The sequence below is a fragment of the Camellia sinensis genome, chromosome 13, assembly GCF_055761805.1.
Source record: "Camellia sinensis isolate YWXY chromosome 13, ASM5576180v1, whole genome shotgun sequence".
Classification (NCBI taxonomy): Eukaryota; Viridiplantae; Streptophyta; class Magnoliopsida; order Ericales; family Theaceae; genus Camellia; species Camellia sinensis.
In genome coordinates, this window is record NC_138973.1 from 3,798,433 (window position 1) to 3,812,993 (window position 14,561).

The window sequence follows — 14,561 nt, forward strand, 5'->3', positions numbered from 1 at the left end:
TGTGATACACCCAAAAAAATAAAATAAATGAATCCACCATGCGAACCATAAGATTCAGAACCTCCATCACCACAATCCATGTCAATCAATGTACAAGCAGGTTAGATGGAAAAGTATAAAGAGAACAAGAATGTCGAAGCAGTAGGAAGGGAATTAGTAATATTATATGCAATTTTTGTTACCACAACGCTGATGTAGAGAAATACTGGAGAAACTAGAATGAGATGGATTGATTCACCTCCAAATTAGAGAGGCGCTATCACTTTATGGTATTGCAGAAATTGATTGAACTAATACTTCTCTGGAAACAAAATGCAGCTACTCTAGGTAGGGGATGGCGTAGGTCGAGTGCGGCTACGGAACTTTTAATTTGTTATCTATCCGTTAAATTAGTGGATTATAAAAAATTAATCTGCATCCGTCCATTAATTCGGCGGATATTGATTGAGCGAATTGGCGGATGACAACGAATCGGTTTGGCAGTTTAAAATTTTATAAATTTTTAACTTAATTCAACTTGTGCACTTCTTCTAAAAAAAAAAATTACAGTCAATAACTTAAAAAAGTTTTACAATCACTGCATGCCTCATCCAAAGAAATGAAGTTTGAAATTTTAGAATATTACAATTACTGCATGCCTTATCTACATATTACAATTACAGCATACCTCATCTACATAACGTATTACAATATGTGGTTCTTAAAATATAAAAACAATTCAAACCACTAAAACCACGAACATAACAGTAGTAGAGATTGTATGCATCTGTATTGTTACATCTATATTTGTTTTTGAAAACAAAAATCAACCAAAATATATCATCTTTTTTATTTATTATTTTTAGAGTTAGATTTAAAAATAAAAAAATATAGATGAATAATACATTTATTTTTTTTAATTCAAAAAACATATTCAGAGTAAAAACTCTTTGTCAACAAAATATTTAAACTATTTTTCAATTTAAAAAGCAAACAGAATATTAAACAAATTGAAAATACAAAATATTACAAATTATTAGGGACGCTTGCGATTTGGTAGTTCGGTTGCGGCCAAAGGAATCTCAAATTTGTCATCCATCTAAAACTAGGCGGATTGAAAAAAAATCAATTCGCAACTGTCCGTTCGTTATCGCGCATCCATCCAAAATGCGGCATATTGGTTCAGTTCGGTCAATTTAGACGGATCAATATATCCGCTGCTTACTCCTAACTCTAGCCCTTCCTAGAATCCCGAATTATAAAGCCCAATACACGGCAATGGCCCTTTTTTCTATGGCCAATATTTATTTATAAGAAACAATGATGTTAATAATAATGGTCAATTGTTATTTATAAGTCATTAATTTTTAAATTTTTGCTATAATTTAAAAAATTGTTCATAGAAGAATGTCATTAATTATAAGTTTTAGAGATAACTTATAAAAATGTGACAAAAAAAAGTTATTAATTGTCAATTTTTAACAATATATACAAAAAAATTGTCAAATTTTTTTTAACAACAATTTTATTATAACTTATTTTTAATATGACTTGATAGAAATTAAATTCAACTATTAAGATGTATTAATAATTTACTCAAATTTTAATTGAAGCACTGAATTACCATTCGGGTGAAAATAAAAAAGGATAAGCTTTGGGTTGGGTAAAAGCCCAACAAAATTAAATGGTATCGGTCGTGCGAGCCCAACACACGTATCACAACACAAAATGTATTTTTTATTTTATTTTTTAAATTTTGAAATGAAGGGTTTCGGATAATAGAAAGAAAAATAATATACTAGTGGAGTTGGGTTGGGATAGAGGAGTAGAATATGAGCAGTGAATGTGAAAAAAGTAGCGATCATGTCTCTGATTCGGAGTCCGATTCCGAGCATGGTCTCTGCGAAGCTCAATTTTCTAGAGACGAAGAAGATGTTGCCATTGGAGCCCCCATCATCAGCATCAGCATCAGCAGCTGTAAAGGGGCGTTTTGTACAGGCTTTGCGTTGCACACCTCTCCAGCAATTCCAACAAAAGGTATCCATTTTCAAACCCCCTAACACAACAGCCTCCTCTTAACAACTACTAGGCTGTGGACAATTGGAATACCTACTATGTATGTATATATCATTGTTCAATCGACCCATAAATGCATCTGCTAATTGCTCTCTTCTCTCTCTCTCTCTCTGATTATTGTTATTTTTTTGTTAGCTGTGGGGCAAATGCGATGTGTTTTTAATTGTACATTTAAATTTTTGGATGGCTCGATAATTTAGACACAATAGCAGTTTTAGGCATCTTTTGGGAATTGGTTAATTTTTTTTTTGGTTTTTTTACGAAAAGATTTGTAAAAAATTACAGAGAGTTATGTTATAATTTATAGTGATTTTTTTATTTTTTGATTTTTTAAAAAAATCTAAAATAGCCTATTGACAAACAAGGCCTTCTATGGTTTGATGAATGAGAAAAATTGCGAGGAAAGAAAAGAAAAGAAAAAAAAAAAGAAAAAGAAAAAAAGTGACAATGTTCACATTAAATGGGTCTATATGCTTTATGTAATAGAATAGATGTGAATGTGTGTAAAAAGTACTTACTTTATATGCAAGTTGTTATTAGAATGCTTGAATAATCAAATGCAACGCATAATTCTTTTAAGAATAATGCTTGGGACCCCCTTTTGGGGGTCACCCCCTCACCCCCTTTGCCACGTGGCAGGGGGTGATTGGTGGAGAAGGAAAAAAAAGAAAAAGAACAAGAAAAGGTAACCAATGAGAGAGAGAGGGGGTCAAAGGGGGTGGGGGGAAAAGGGGGATGAATCATTCCTCTTCTTTTAATGTCTCCTGGCCCTAAAATAACTTGCTGAAAAATGGCGGGCACTTTAATGAACTGTGCTAGAGCAATGAATTGACGTATGATTTGGCTGATGGTTTGCGGTGATATGTTAGGCTTAGCTTAAGTATTCAAGCATATGCCATACATTGGGAAACTTGTTACTATGTCTTGTTGTGAACTGCATGAATGTGGAGATGTAATTTTGGTATTAGTGTTTTTTTTTTTTTTTTTTTTTTTATATGTATATATAAAATTATTTTTGGCTTAAAGGTACTCCTGTATTTTTGTTATAGAGGTTGCAAAGCTAGGGTTTTAGCAAGTCAACAGTAATGCTAGGATTCCCATGCGTTGTTTTGCTCTAATACCATGTAAGATTAGAGACAAATTATTATTGTGTTGCCTTGATCTCTCCTACTTACAATGTGTTTAAATACAACCCAAATAGAAACTAACCCTAATGAACAAAAGATCACAAAAATGTATGGATCTTATGCAACTCAGCAAATCAACATCAATGTGCCAAGGATTTTGCAGTGGATGACATGGTTTTACTGTGTTTTAGGTGAGATGAATTTCCAATTGGCACTTAATATAAGCTAATGTCTAACAGTGTGGTCCATATACAAGACACAAAGATTAGTTTTTCTTTTCTTTTTTTTTTTTCTTTCTTTTTTTTGGAGTAGCTGCCAGACATGCCAGTAAGTGCATTCTTCAATGTTGTTGAATTGAATACTTTCAAAGGTTATAGTTGAAGATGTCTTGGATATAGAAGGGATAGATGAAAATCTTATCCCACAACCCTTCAATGATTCAATCTCTTCTACTTTGTCTTCAACATTTCTTTCAGACCAAATTATCTAGTATATGGTACAAATAACACAATTCCAAAGTGCTCTCGTTTTCTTGTTAGACCCAAATCGTCTATATAGTTGGGTTGAGCTTGTTAAGTTTGTTAAGTCCTAGGGATGGTTGGTGTTGCCTCATGGTAGGAACATCCTCAATCTGTTATTTTATTTATTTTTTTTTTTTTTGGAGGGGTTGGGTGGGTGGGTAAATGATAATATCAGATAATAATGACAAATAAGTAAAAAGTTCCTAGTCATAGAATTTGATGACCAACAAGTCTCTTATAGGGCATGGTAGTGCATCCTAGGTTCCCATTTTGGAATTTTTATTTGCACCTCATGATTAAAACGTATGTGGTTGTCTTGATTGCCTTTAGAAGAATTTAACCCTTACAGAACTCAAATTTTGTTTTTCCATGTCCCAAAGAAAAAAAAAATGAGAAAAAAAAGAACGAAAGTTTCATTTCATTGAGCAATAGGCTATAGCTTTAATTGAAAACCAGAAGACATTCTAATTGCTAAATTTCATAAAAGTTTCTGATAGAGTAAAATTCCCAAGAAGGGTTGGGTTGAGGATATTCGGAACTTTCGGCCTATTAGTCTTTTAGGCAATGTGTATAAGCTTTTGGAAAAAGTGTCGGCAAATCGATTACGTGGTGCGTTGGAAGGGGTGGTCTCTGAGTCTTAGAATGCTTTTGTGGGTAGTCGCCAAATTTTTGATGCGGTCCTAGTGGCGAATGAATGTATGGATCCTAGAATTCGACAGGAGCAGGCGGGGCTTATTTGTAAGCTCGACATTGAGAAGGCATATGATAATGTCAATTGGAAGTTTTTGCTACATATGTTGCACAGATTAGGTTTTGGGGATCAATGGAGGAGGTGGATTCAATTTTGTATCTCCACAGTACGGATGTCGGTGACTTGTCAATGGGTCCCCAGTGGGTTTCTTTTCTACTTACAGAGGGCTTCGGCAAGGGGATCCATTATCTCTTTTGTTGTTCATCTTAGTGATGGAGGTGCTGGGGCGGTTGTTATCTAAGGCGGTGCAGGGAGGTCTGTTGCAGGCAAGGTTCTGAAAAGCGGTTGCGGTCACCGTAACGGTGGCGGTGGCGCGGTTGCGGATGCGGGGCGTAAAGGCCGTAGCGTAACGGTTGCAGTAATCGAAACCGTGAATTTTTTTATTTTTCGCATAATTTGAAAAAAACTTATCGATACGCACATTTTTTTTCCATGATCATATTTATTAGGTTTTAAAATAAATATTAATTAATTTTTATAAATTTTTAAGTTTGATCCAATATATTTCATATTTTTAAATCACTATAAACTGAGTTTTTTATATTTTATTTTAATAATTAATGACTTTATATTTTACAAAAAATCAATCACTAATTATTATATATAAGATAAACAATGACAAAAGCAAGAAAATAAATAAAAGCTTAAATATATATATATATATATATATATATATATATTAATCAAGCCAAATAGATAATGACCACACTTATTATTATTATTATTATTATTATTTTCAAACAATATATAGATAGACATATACAAACAAAATGATTGAATGAGAGCAGCTGAATAGAATAGCATAGGTCTTACAGTTTCAACAAATCAATAACATGTTCTTCATCTTCTCTCTCTATCTCTTGTTCTTCCATTTTCCCTCTTCATCTTCCCTCTTCTCTCTCTATCTCTCTTTTCCCATTTTTTACTTTTTTTTTTTTGTATTTTTTCGAAAGAAGCAATTCGGAACCGTTACGTAACGGTGCGTAACAAGCCGTTACGGCCACTATAGCAACCGCTACGGCCGATACACCTGTGAATCTCAATCACACTGCAAAAGCGGCCGTAACGGGTGGCGGTAACTACCAAAACCGTTACGTAACGGCGTTATTACGTAACGGTTGCGGCCGCTTTTTAAAACCTTGGTTGCAGGGGTTTGATGTGGAAATGGCTCCTGCAGTTTTGATGGTATCCCATTTGTTTTATGTGGATGATGCGCTTATTTTCTGTGGAGCAGATGATGCTCAGCTTGCCCACTTGAGACGTGTGTTGTTGTGTTTTGAGGCAGTTTTGGGTCTTCGGTTGAACCTGGCCAAGTCGGAATTGATTCTAGTTGGTGAAGTGGCACGGACATCGGTGTTTGCAGTTATCCTGGCGTGTAAAGTGGCGTTTTTGCCAATATCTTATTTGGGGTTACCTCTGGGTGCGTCCTTCAAGGCCAAGGGAGTGTGGGATGGGGTGGTGGATCGGGTGCAGCAACGGTTGTCAGGATGGAAGCGACAGTACTTATCTAAAGGTGGCTGACTCATATTGATTAAGAGTGTCTTATCTAGCATTCCGACTTACTTTATATCTGTTCATGTGATTCCAGTGTCAGTGGCGCAACGGATTGAGAAGTTGCAGAGGGATTTTCTATGGGGTAAGGGGGGGGGGGACGGCTCTTATCATTTGGTAGCTTGGGACCAGATTTGTAGCCCCAAGGTGAATGGGGGTTTGGGGATTCGGAGGTTGGCTGTGTTTAATGTGGCTTTGTTGGGCAAGTGGTTGGAGCGTTTTGTGGAGGAGAGCACTCGTCTTTGGAGGAGGGTGGTGGTAGCCAAGTTTGGTGAAGGGAGGGGAAGGTGGTGTTCAGGGCGGGTGGGGCAGTCCTATGGTCTTGGTCTATGGAAAGGGATTTGGCTGAGGTGGGAGGAATTTTGGAGGAGGGTTAAGCTGAAGGTAGGCGGGGGATAGAGTTCGGTTTTGGCGGGATAGGTGGTGTCGTGATCTTTCCTTAGAAGTGCGGTTTCCTTTGATTTTTGGTATTGCCCTTGATATGGAGGTGCGGGTAGGTGTTGTGCGATCTGGGCACGGGGATTCGACTGTTTGGAATGTGCATTTGCGTCATGCTGTACAGGATTGGGAGCAAGATCAGCTTTTGGAGCTGTTGGGTTTTTTATATGCGTTGCGTATTGAGCAGGCTGGGCAGGATTCTTTGGTGTGGGATTGCCCGAGGGCTAAGGGGAAGTTTTCTGTATCCTCATTTTATGGTGCGCTTGTTCATGTAGAGGCTGTTGTATTCCCTTGGAGATGTGTTTGGGTGTCAGGTACGTCGTCCATGGTGGCCTTTTTTGTGTGGACGGCCATGTTGGGACGTATCTTGACCCTGCATAATTTGATTCGTCGTGGCCACATTTTGGTCAATTGGTGTTGTTTGTGTTGTGGTGCTGTGGAGTCGGTGGATCATTTGTTGGTTCATTGCCCGGTTGCTTCCCGTCTCTGGATGCTTGTTGCTGCAACCTTTGGTTTGGCTTGGGTGCAGCCGCATTCAGTTAAGAGCAGTTATGCAAAGCTGGGCTGGTGGTCGAGTTAGGAGGAGGCGTCGGAAGGCGTGGATGCTCGCTTCTCATTATCTTCTATGGTTGGTGTGGTTGCAACGTAATAGACGTGTTTTTCAAGGAGTGTCTCATTCGGTCCCTTGGTTAGAGAGTCATCTTCTTACGATTTTGTGTAGTTGGGTGACACACTTGGTCAATCATGATGTTTTGGCTTTTTTAGATTTTGTGGAGGATTTGATTTGTTAATTCTTTGAGCCGTGGTGGCTTCCAGTTTTGTATCTTTTTGCATCTTCTTGATGCTTTTCTAATAAAGTTTGGTTAATGAGAGGGTAATTTTTGGTAAAAATTGGGCCGAGCTATGTGATAGGCTTCGTGACCCAAAGTGCCAAGGACTTGGTGAAAAGGCCGCAAGGTTACTCCGGCCCAGGAGAGGTATGGTTACTCCGGCCCAGGAGAGACAGGGTTACTCCGGCCCAGGAGAGACAGGGTTACTCCGGCCGAGGACAGGCAAAGCTACTCCGGCATAAGAGGGATAAAGTTACTTCGGCACAGTGACTATAGAGGTACTTCGGTCCGAAAGCAATTTGGAGTTGTGCCGGTCTTGGGGTGATACCGGTCGAAAGTCGCTGGTTCGGTCTAAAACCGTACTATGGGTTCTATATGGAAAGCCGAGATAAGAAAGGGAAGACAAAAGAACCGAACTATGAATGAGTTCGGTCCATTCGGTGGCTCAGTACAGCCAAGTTTTATTTCGGTCAAATGGTGGTTCGGCCATGGAGAAAACCATCCCACTTGGTTTAAAGGAGTGGGGGAGGGTGTGAAAGGATAAGCATTATCCTTAGGAGTATGAATCCTAGGAGGACTCTGCATGGAGGAATACAAGTCCTACCAGGATTGTGCCACGGGAAACTTATAAAAGCTCACAAACATCACCTTGGAGGAGGTAATTGAACACAATTCTTTCTGAGAACTTAGAACTTTGTCTATTTGTCAAGTTTTCTGACTTAGGCATCGGAGAGGTTTCCGGCACACACCCGCCGGCTAGCTCACGTTTGTGTTTTCAGGTGACAAAGCGACGTCGTACGGAGGAGCGTGGACTTAGTTAACAGGATTATACGAGGAGAATTATTTCCTCCCCGTACAGTTAATTTTCAAAAATAAATAAATAAATAAAAAATAAATGTTTTCATGTTTGATTTTCTAGAGAGAAACCTAAGTACCTAAGCATTATCACTTTGACACCATTTCTTACAGAGGTTAACCATTAGCTCTATTGATATGGATAAAAACTTTCATACCAAATTATAGTTTATAAATACCGAGGGCAATAGAATTTTGCAGAGTGTCATTATACACACATTTACCCATTTGTTTGCTTGCTTCCTAGATGCCATAAATCTTTGAACCTCTATATGTCTTTACTACTCTGCTGCAGCTGAATTTGCCTGCAGTCCTATGTCTTCATACACTTCTGCTCTTTCTTTCTTACTCTGATATAATTTTTGTTTCAATTTGGAAGGTTGAATCCGGAATTATGTGTGAACCTTGCAATGGAACAGGGTGGTTGCTTTGTGATTTTTGTGAAGGGCAGAAGACCAATGTGAAAGCTGCTAACAATCGAATCTATCGTCGGTGTCCATCTTGTAGAGCTGTAAGTAGCTCATTAGTTCACCTTTTTTGATTTACTTCACCTATGCAAATTTCTACCAATGCTTAATTTTATTCATCAAGCTCATCCAATCTCCATCGAGATAACTGCCGTAGCCCTGTCCTATCATCTGTATAATGGAGTTTGTCATTTTAATTCATTGAAAAAGGCAATTATTTTAAAAATACAACAGCTGGAAACTTTTCAGTCTTCGTGATCAAATATAAGGAGTTCGGATCCTCGGCCGCCATACCCAGCGGCCCTTTCCAGCAGCGCCCCAAAACGACGTCGTTTTGGGGCCAATTTTCCAAAAAAAAAAAATAATAAAAATAAAAAAGAACGGGGTCTGCTACTGGTTCATCCATATATATATATATATATCTTTATATCTATAGATGAAGAAAAAGAAGAAGAAGAAGAAGAGAAGAAGAGGAAGAAGGAGCTGCTGGGTTCTGTTGGGTTCATCATCAACAAAAAAAAAAAAAAAAAAAAAAAATTGTTCAAAATCTAGATTTGATTGTTGATGAAGATGATGAAGCTGATGATGAAGCTGATGATGATGTTGAGCTGCTGGGTTCTGCTGGGTTCATCATCAACAAAAAAAAAAAAAAAAAAATTTGTTCAAAATGGATTTGATTGTTGATGAAGATGATGAAGCTGATGATGATGTTGAACATGATGATGATGTTCAAAAAAAATTTTGATCGCCGATGGCCTCTACTTTCTCTACCTTTTTTTTTTTATTTTATTTCTTTCTAGTTGATTTGAATCTGGATCTAAAGGGGGAAAAAAAATTGATTCCTGTGTTGAAGACCTCTGTGTTTTTTTTTTTTGGACCACCGATCTGTTTTTTTATGCATTCAAAAATTGATTTGGTCACCAATCTATTTTTTTTTTGATCTGAAAATGATGAAGACCTCTGTGTTGTTATTGATGAAGGTGCGTTTTTGCTGATGAAGATGAACTGAATGTTGGTAGATGATGAAGACCTCGGGTGTGTTTGGATCATTCTTCAAGAACTAAATGCTTCCCCAAATTTTCCAAGAATGCTTCCCAGATTTGGATCATTCTTCATTTCTTTTTGAAAATTTACAAAGGAAATATATATATATATATATATATATGGATGAACCAGTAGCAGACCCCGTTCTTCTTTTTTATTTTTATTATTATTTTTTTTTGGAAAATTGGCCCCAAAACGACGTCGTTTTGGGGCGCTGCTGGAAAGGGCCGCTGGGTATGGCGGCCGAGGATCCGGACTCAAATATAAGTGGGTAGTCCTAATATTCCTTCTTTTGCAATATTCTAATGACATGGACCCCTTTCACAAAAACATGAAGTCAAGAATGCTAACTATTTTACCTTATCTTTTGGCCGCAGATTGGATACATCCTGTGTTCGAAGTGCAAAGTTTTCAAATGTGTTACCTTTCCTAATTATAGTGACGGTGAGGATGTAACCTTTTAAGTCTACTGTTCGATGCGACTGGCATTCAACTATTCTCCTGTTGGATGCAGCATGTTAGTTTTTTTATCCAGGTGTATTTTGAAACCAAAGAAGATGTTCTTTGAGAGGCACTTGCATATTTTGAGAGATAGATGCTTAGCTTATGTGTCATATGACCTATATTAATTCTTTGTTATTCTAATTGGAGCAATATGCAATTGGAAAAAGTAAAGAATGGCTTCTGTTCTTGATTGCTGAATTTATTATCTTGTACCTAACAAGGACTACTAGTGTAGGAAAAAACTTCAGACCTATAATTCAAGCTTAGCACTCTGATTTTCAGCTTTGAACTCCATGATTTTTAACTAATGCTTTCTGCTCCCATTTCTTAGTTTTTACCCAAGACTAAAGGTAGGAATTGCAAATGAAACAAGTGGAAATAATTGCAAAAATATAGATGTGCAATTAGATCTGTGCTCTGGTGTAAGTGAAAATTGTGACCTTATGGAGGACTTAAACTATGCATTTTGTGTTATTATGTTGCTCAATATTTAATTGTGTCAAAATTTCATTCTCCAAGTATTAAATGAGTTAAATTGGTCTCTATGAATAATGTTATAGTATTTATCATTAGAATAAAAACAAAAAATTACCCTTTTTGAAAAAAGTAGCCTTTTACAGATTGACTTAATTAAAATATTATGGATCAAAATGACACATACATTTTGAACCAAAAGTGTAATTAACATTCTTTTGTGATTTCTTTATTGCGAAATTATTATTTATTTTGACAATGAACATTAACTATTTTAATACATATTTAATATTGGGATTGGATTGTTTCCGACTTGGAGGGTGCCGTTGGGCTCTACGGAGGGGTTCATCACAAATCTCGACAATTTAAATTGTTTATTTTATAAGTTTTTTTTGTAATCTATAAATAAAAAAAAAAAATCAAATTGATATAATAATTAATAAAAATGATTGAGACCACTAATTAGTGGTGGCACCAATGATATGGTAGTGTGCCTCACACACTGTTAGGGGTGAGCAGCGGATATATCGATCGGTCAAAACTGACTGAACCGAACCGATTCGCCGCATTTTGGACGGATGCGTAATGGCGAGCGGACGGTTGCGGTTTGATTTTCTTCAATCCACCAATTTGGTGGACGGATGGCAGATTTGAGGTTTCTTTAATCGCAACTGAACCGCCAAACTGCGAACACCCTTAGTAATTTATAAGATTTTGTATTTTCATTTTGTTTAAATATTTTGTTTGTGTTTTTAATTGAAAAAGAGTTCAAATATTCAGTTAAAAAAAAGTTTTCAACTTGAATATATTTTTTAAATTGAAAAAAATAAACGTATTATTTATCTATATTTTTTGGTTTTTAAATCTAACTCTAAAAGTAATAAATAAAAAATATGATATATGCTGGTTGGTTTTTATTTTAAAAAACATATATAAATATAACAATACAGAGACATATAATATTTACTATTGCTCTGTTCATGGTTTTAGTGGTTTGAATTGTTTTTATATTTTAAGAATCATAGATTGTAATATTTTATGTGGATGAGGTATGCTGTGATTGTAATATGTAGATGAGGCATGTAGTGATTGTGATATTCTAAAGTTTCAAACTTTTTTTCTTTAGATGAGGCATGCAGTAATTGTAATATTTTTTTAAGTCATTGACTGTAATACTTTTTTTTTTTTTTAGGAAGTGCACAAGTTGAACTATATTGAAAATTTATAAAATTTCAAACCGCCAAATCGATTTGTATTCATCCGCCAAACCGCTTAATCCGCATCCGTCGAATTGGCGGACGGATGCAGATTGATTTTCTCCGTTCCGTCAATCTGGCAGACGGATAGCGGATTGGAGATTCCGTGGCCACAACCGACCCGCGCCCACCCCTACCCATTGTCAGAGTGTTGCTGTTTTTTTTTTTTGATTTTTCACCTTATTAGTGGTGATTTAGTGGTACCAAATTAATGGTACCAATCACTACTGAATAATTAAAGTTGTATAATTTTATTACACATGTCTTAAAAAAATAACTAAATATATTTTAAATTATAATTGTCTATTTTTTTTTCTTGAAGATAAATTTAATAAAATACCGTGTCTTTAATTATATCATATTATAATGATTTTTTCATAAATTGAAGACATAATAAAATAAATAATTTAAATTATCAAAATAAGATTTAAAATAACGTGCAAACTCAATAGTACTCTCCGGACCTCTCCCTTGAATATATTTTAAAGAAGAAATAGCACAATCAGAATATCCAAAACTAAAATGACGTAAAATGTAGGTTGAGAAACCGAAAGTGTAATAAAACTTTCCCAAAAATAAGAGATATTTTTTTGTGAGATTTGAAACCGATCAAGAGAGAGAAAGTGTTGTAGGAATGAGTTAGGCACACACGTGTATGGCACCATAATGATAATAATAGTCGTGTAGGAGAGCATAAATAATAACAATAAAAAGGATAGATGATAATAGTATAATTGGATAACGCATATCACTTGGCTACGAAAACGGCTATCCATTTTAAATTTCATTTGGTTATTATTCTTTTGTTAAAGATAAGTCATTTGTACCAACATTAAAAAATTTATCACGACTTGGACTCAAAAATAGAACACTGAGTAATTGTGTCAGAAGTACACTAATATATAAAATATTTCTCAAAATTGCCATCTATTTTAATTTTAGGGGCACTACCACTCACACTATTAATTAGGTAAAAAAAGGAACGTTCAAAAATGGTAACATTTAGGGTTAGGGTGATAGATAGATAGATGGATTATTTATACTGTGTTTAGTTAGGAAATTTATAAAAGAATTTAAAATAAATAAATAAATAAAATATACCTAAATTTTATATATATTTTTTCTTTTCTTTTGTAAATTTTTCCAAATCTCCCAACCAAATCTAAAGAAATAAAAGAGTGAGTGAGTGATGACACACAACACATACATGAGAATGGCTTGTGTGCGCGCTTGCACTCTTGTTGGCCACCTCTTCTCTCTCTCTCTCAATTAGATCTTTCTTTCTTTCTTTCTATTTACCAACATGCCATTCTTTCTACTATTTTTTTCAATGCCTTAATTTTAAATCTCTTAAACTTTTGTTGAAATATGTCCACCACCGCCCTTATGTAGCTCTTATTATTCGTGTATTCATTCAAATTTTTCTCTCCCACCTTAAAAATTTATTTGTATTAATTATGTGTTATATTTTATTTTTATTAGTATGACTATAATTTTTTTCTTATTTCATTCATAAGCTACTAAAGTTTCTTAATTTTTTTTATAACTTCTACGGTTTAATTGAAGACGATTATCCAAATTAGTAATCATTAAAGTCTAATTTGATAAGTCAAAAAGTTAATTAAGAATTTAAAAACAACTGTCCAAACACTCAACTTAAATCTTTTTATTATTAATTTGAACAAATTACAGACCACAACCAAACATCCATAATCTTCCCACCCCACCCCACCCCTCTCTTACCCTCTCCTTCTAATTGGATCATATGAACTTAAATACAAAAATTATAAGATGAAATTAATAATTTAGGGTATAAAAGTTAAATTAACCATTTTTCCAATCAATAGGAAATTATTTTGTAAGTTTCATGAGAATTACATTAAATTAGGCACTCAATTATGTAATAAAGTGTAACAAAATATACTTGTAGCAAAATATGTAATAAAAGATTTATCAATTTTACTTAATTTTATCTTTAGTAGGTAGAAATAATTTTTAAAAATTAAAAAAAAAATTTCTTTTGGCATTTATTTTGTCAAATTAGGCCTCGTCTGGCATGCAAGTGTTTTAGTCAAAAAGATACTAAAAGAATCAAAAAGTCTATAACTAATACCAAAAAGTCAAAGAGTCATTTTTCTTTTTATTTTTTACAGATCTTCTCGTAAAAAATTAAAAAGTCATTCCAAACATACTAGTTTTTTTTTTTATTTCATATTTTAGCCAAAAAATCAAAAAATTACTAAAATAGTCTATTTCCAAAAGAGGCCTTAGTTTATATTTTATTAAATTGACGATTTTACCCTTGAAATTAAGCAATGGTATCTTCAATTTTTCTTATTTGGAACAAGATTCAAAATTTAAGATCAATTGTATCACAATTGAAAAATCAGAAATTAAAGTGACACGAGTCCTAAACTATAGAAACTGTTAACGTAATTTGCCCTAAATTTTATGGTCCAAACAACTTTTATTGCACAATTGCTACCAATTTAGGATTCGTTTAGGAAGTGGGTTAGTTTTTGACTTTTTTTTTTTTTTTAATTATTTTAGTCTGGGCTAAAATAATCTCGTTTGGGAAGAGTTTTTGACTTTTTTGTAAGAGAAAGAATGTAATGATTATGAATTGGAAGTGATGTTTTGTCTTATTAAGTTAAAAAATTTATTTTATTTTTTATGACTAAAATAACC

At 34.8% G+C, this 14,561-nt stretch overlaps 1 protein-coding gene across 3 annotated transcripts; it reads left to right on the top strand.

Annotated features, from left to right (window-relative positions):
- Positions 1-1,690: 1,690 nt before the first annotated feature.
- LOC114311230 (chaperone protein dnaJ-like protein) lies at positions 1,691-10,309 on the top strand. Of its 3 annotated transcripts, none has more exons than XM_082902856.1 (4): positions 1,748-2,016; positions 8,508-8,639; positions 9,576-9,630; positions 10,017-10,309. In XM_082902856.1, exons 1-3 carry the CDS (start codon positions 1,843-1,845, stop codon positions 9,588-9,590), a joined length of 321 nt encoding a protein of 106 aa, XP_082758982.1. In that variant the 5' UTR covers positions 1,748-1,842; the 3' UTR covers positions 9,591-9,630; positions 10,017-10,309. The 3 variants fall into 3 exon arrangements, 2 of the variants coding, with proteins under 2 accessions (XP_028113129.2, XP_082758982.1); XR_014349240.1 differs by having other exon boundaries at positions 1,751-2,016; positions 9,576-9,906; XM_028257328.2 differs by lacking the exon at positions 9,576-9,630 and having other exon boundaries at positions 1,691-2,016.
- The last annotated feature ends 4,252 nt before the right edge of the window (positions 10,310-14,561 follow it).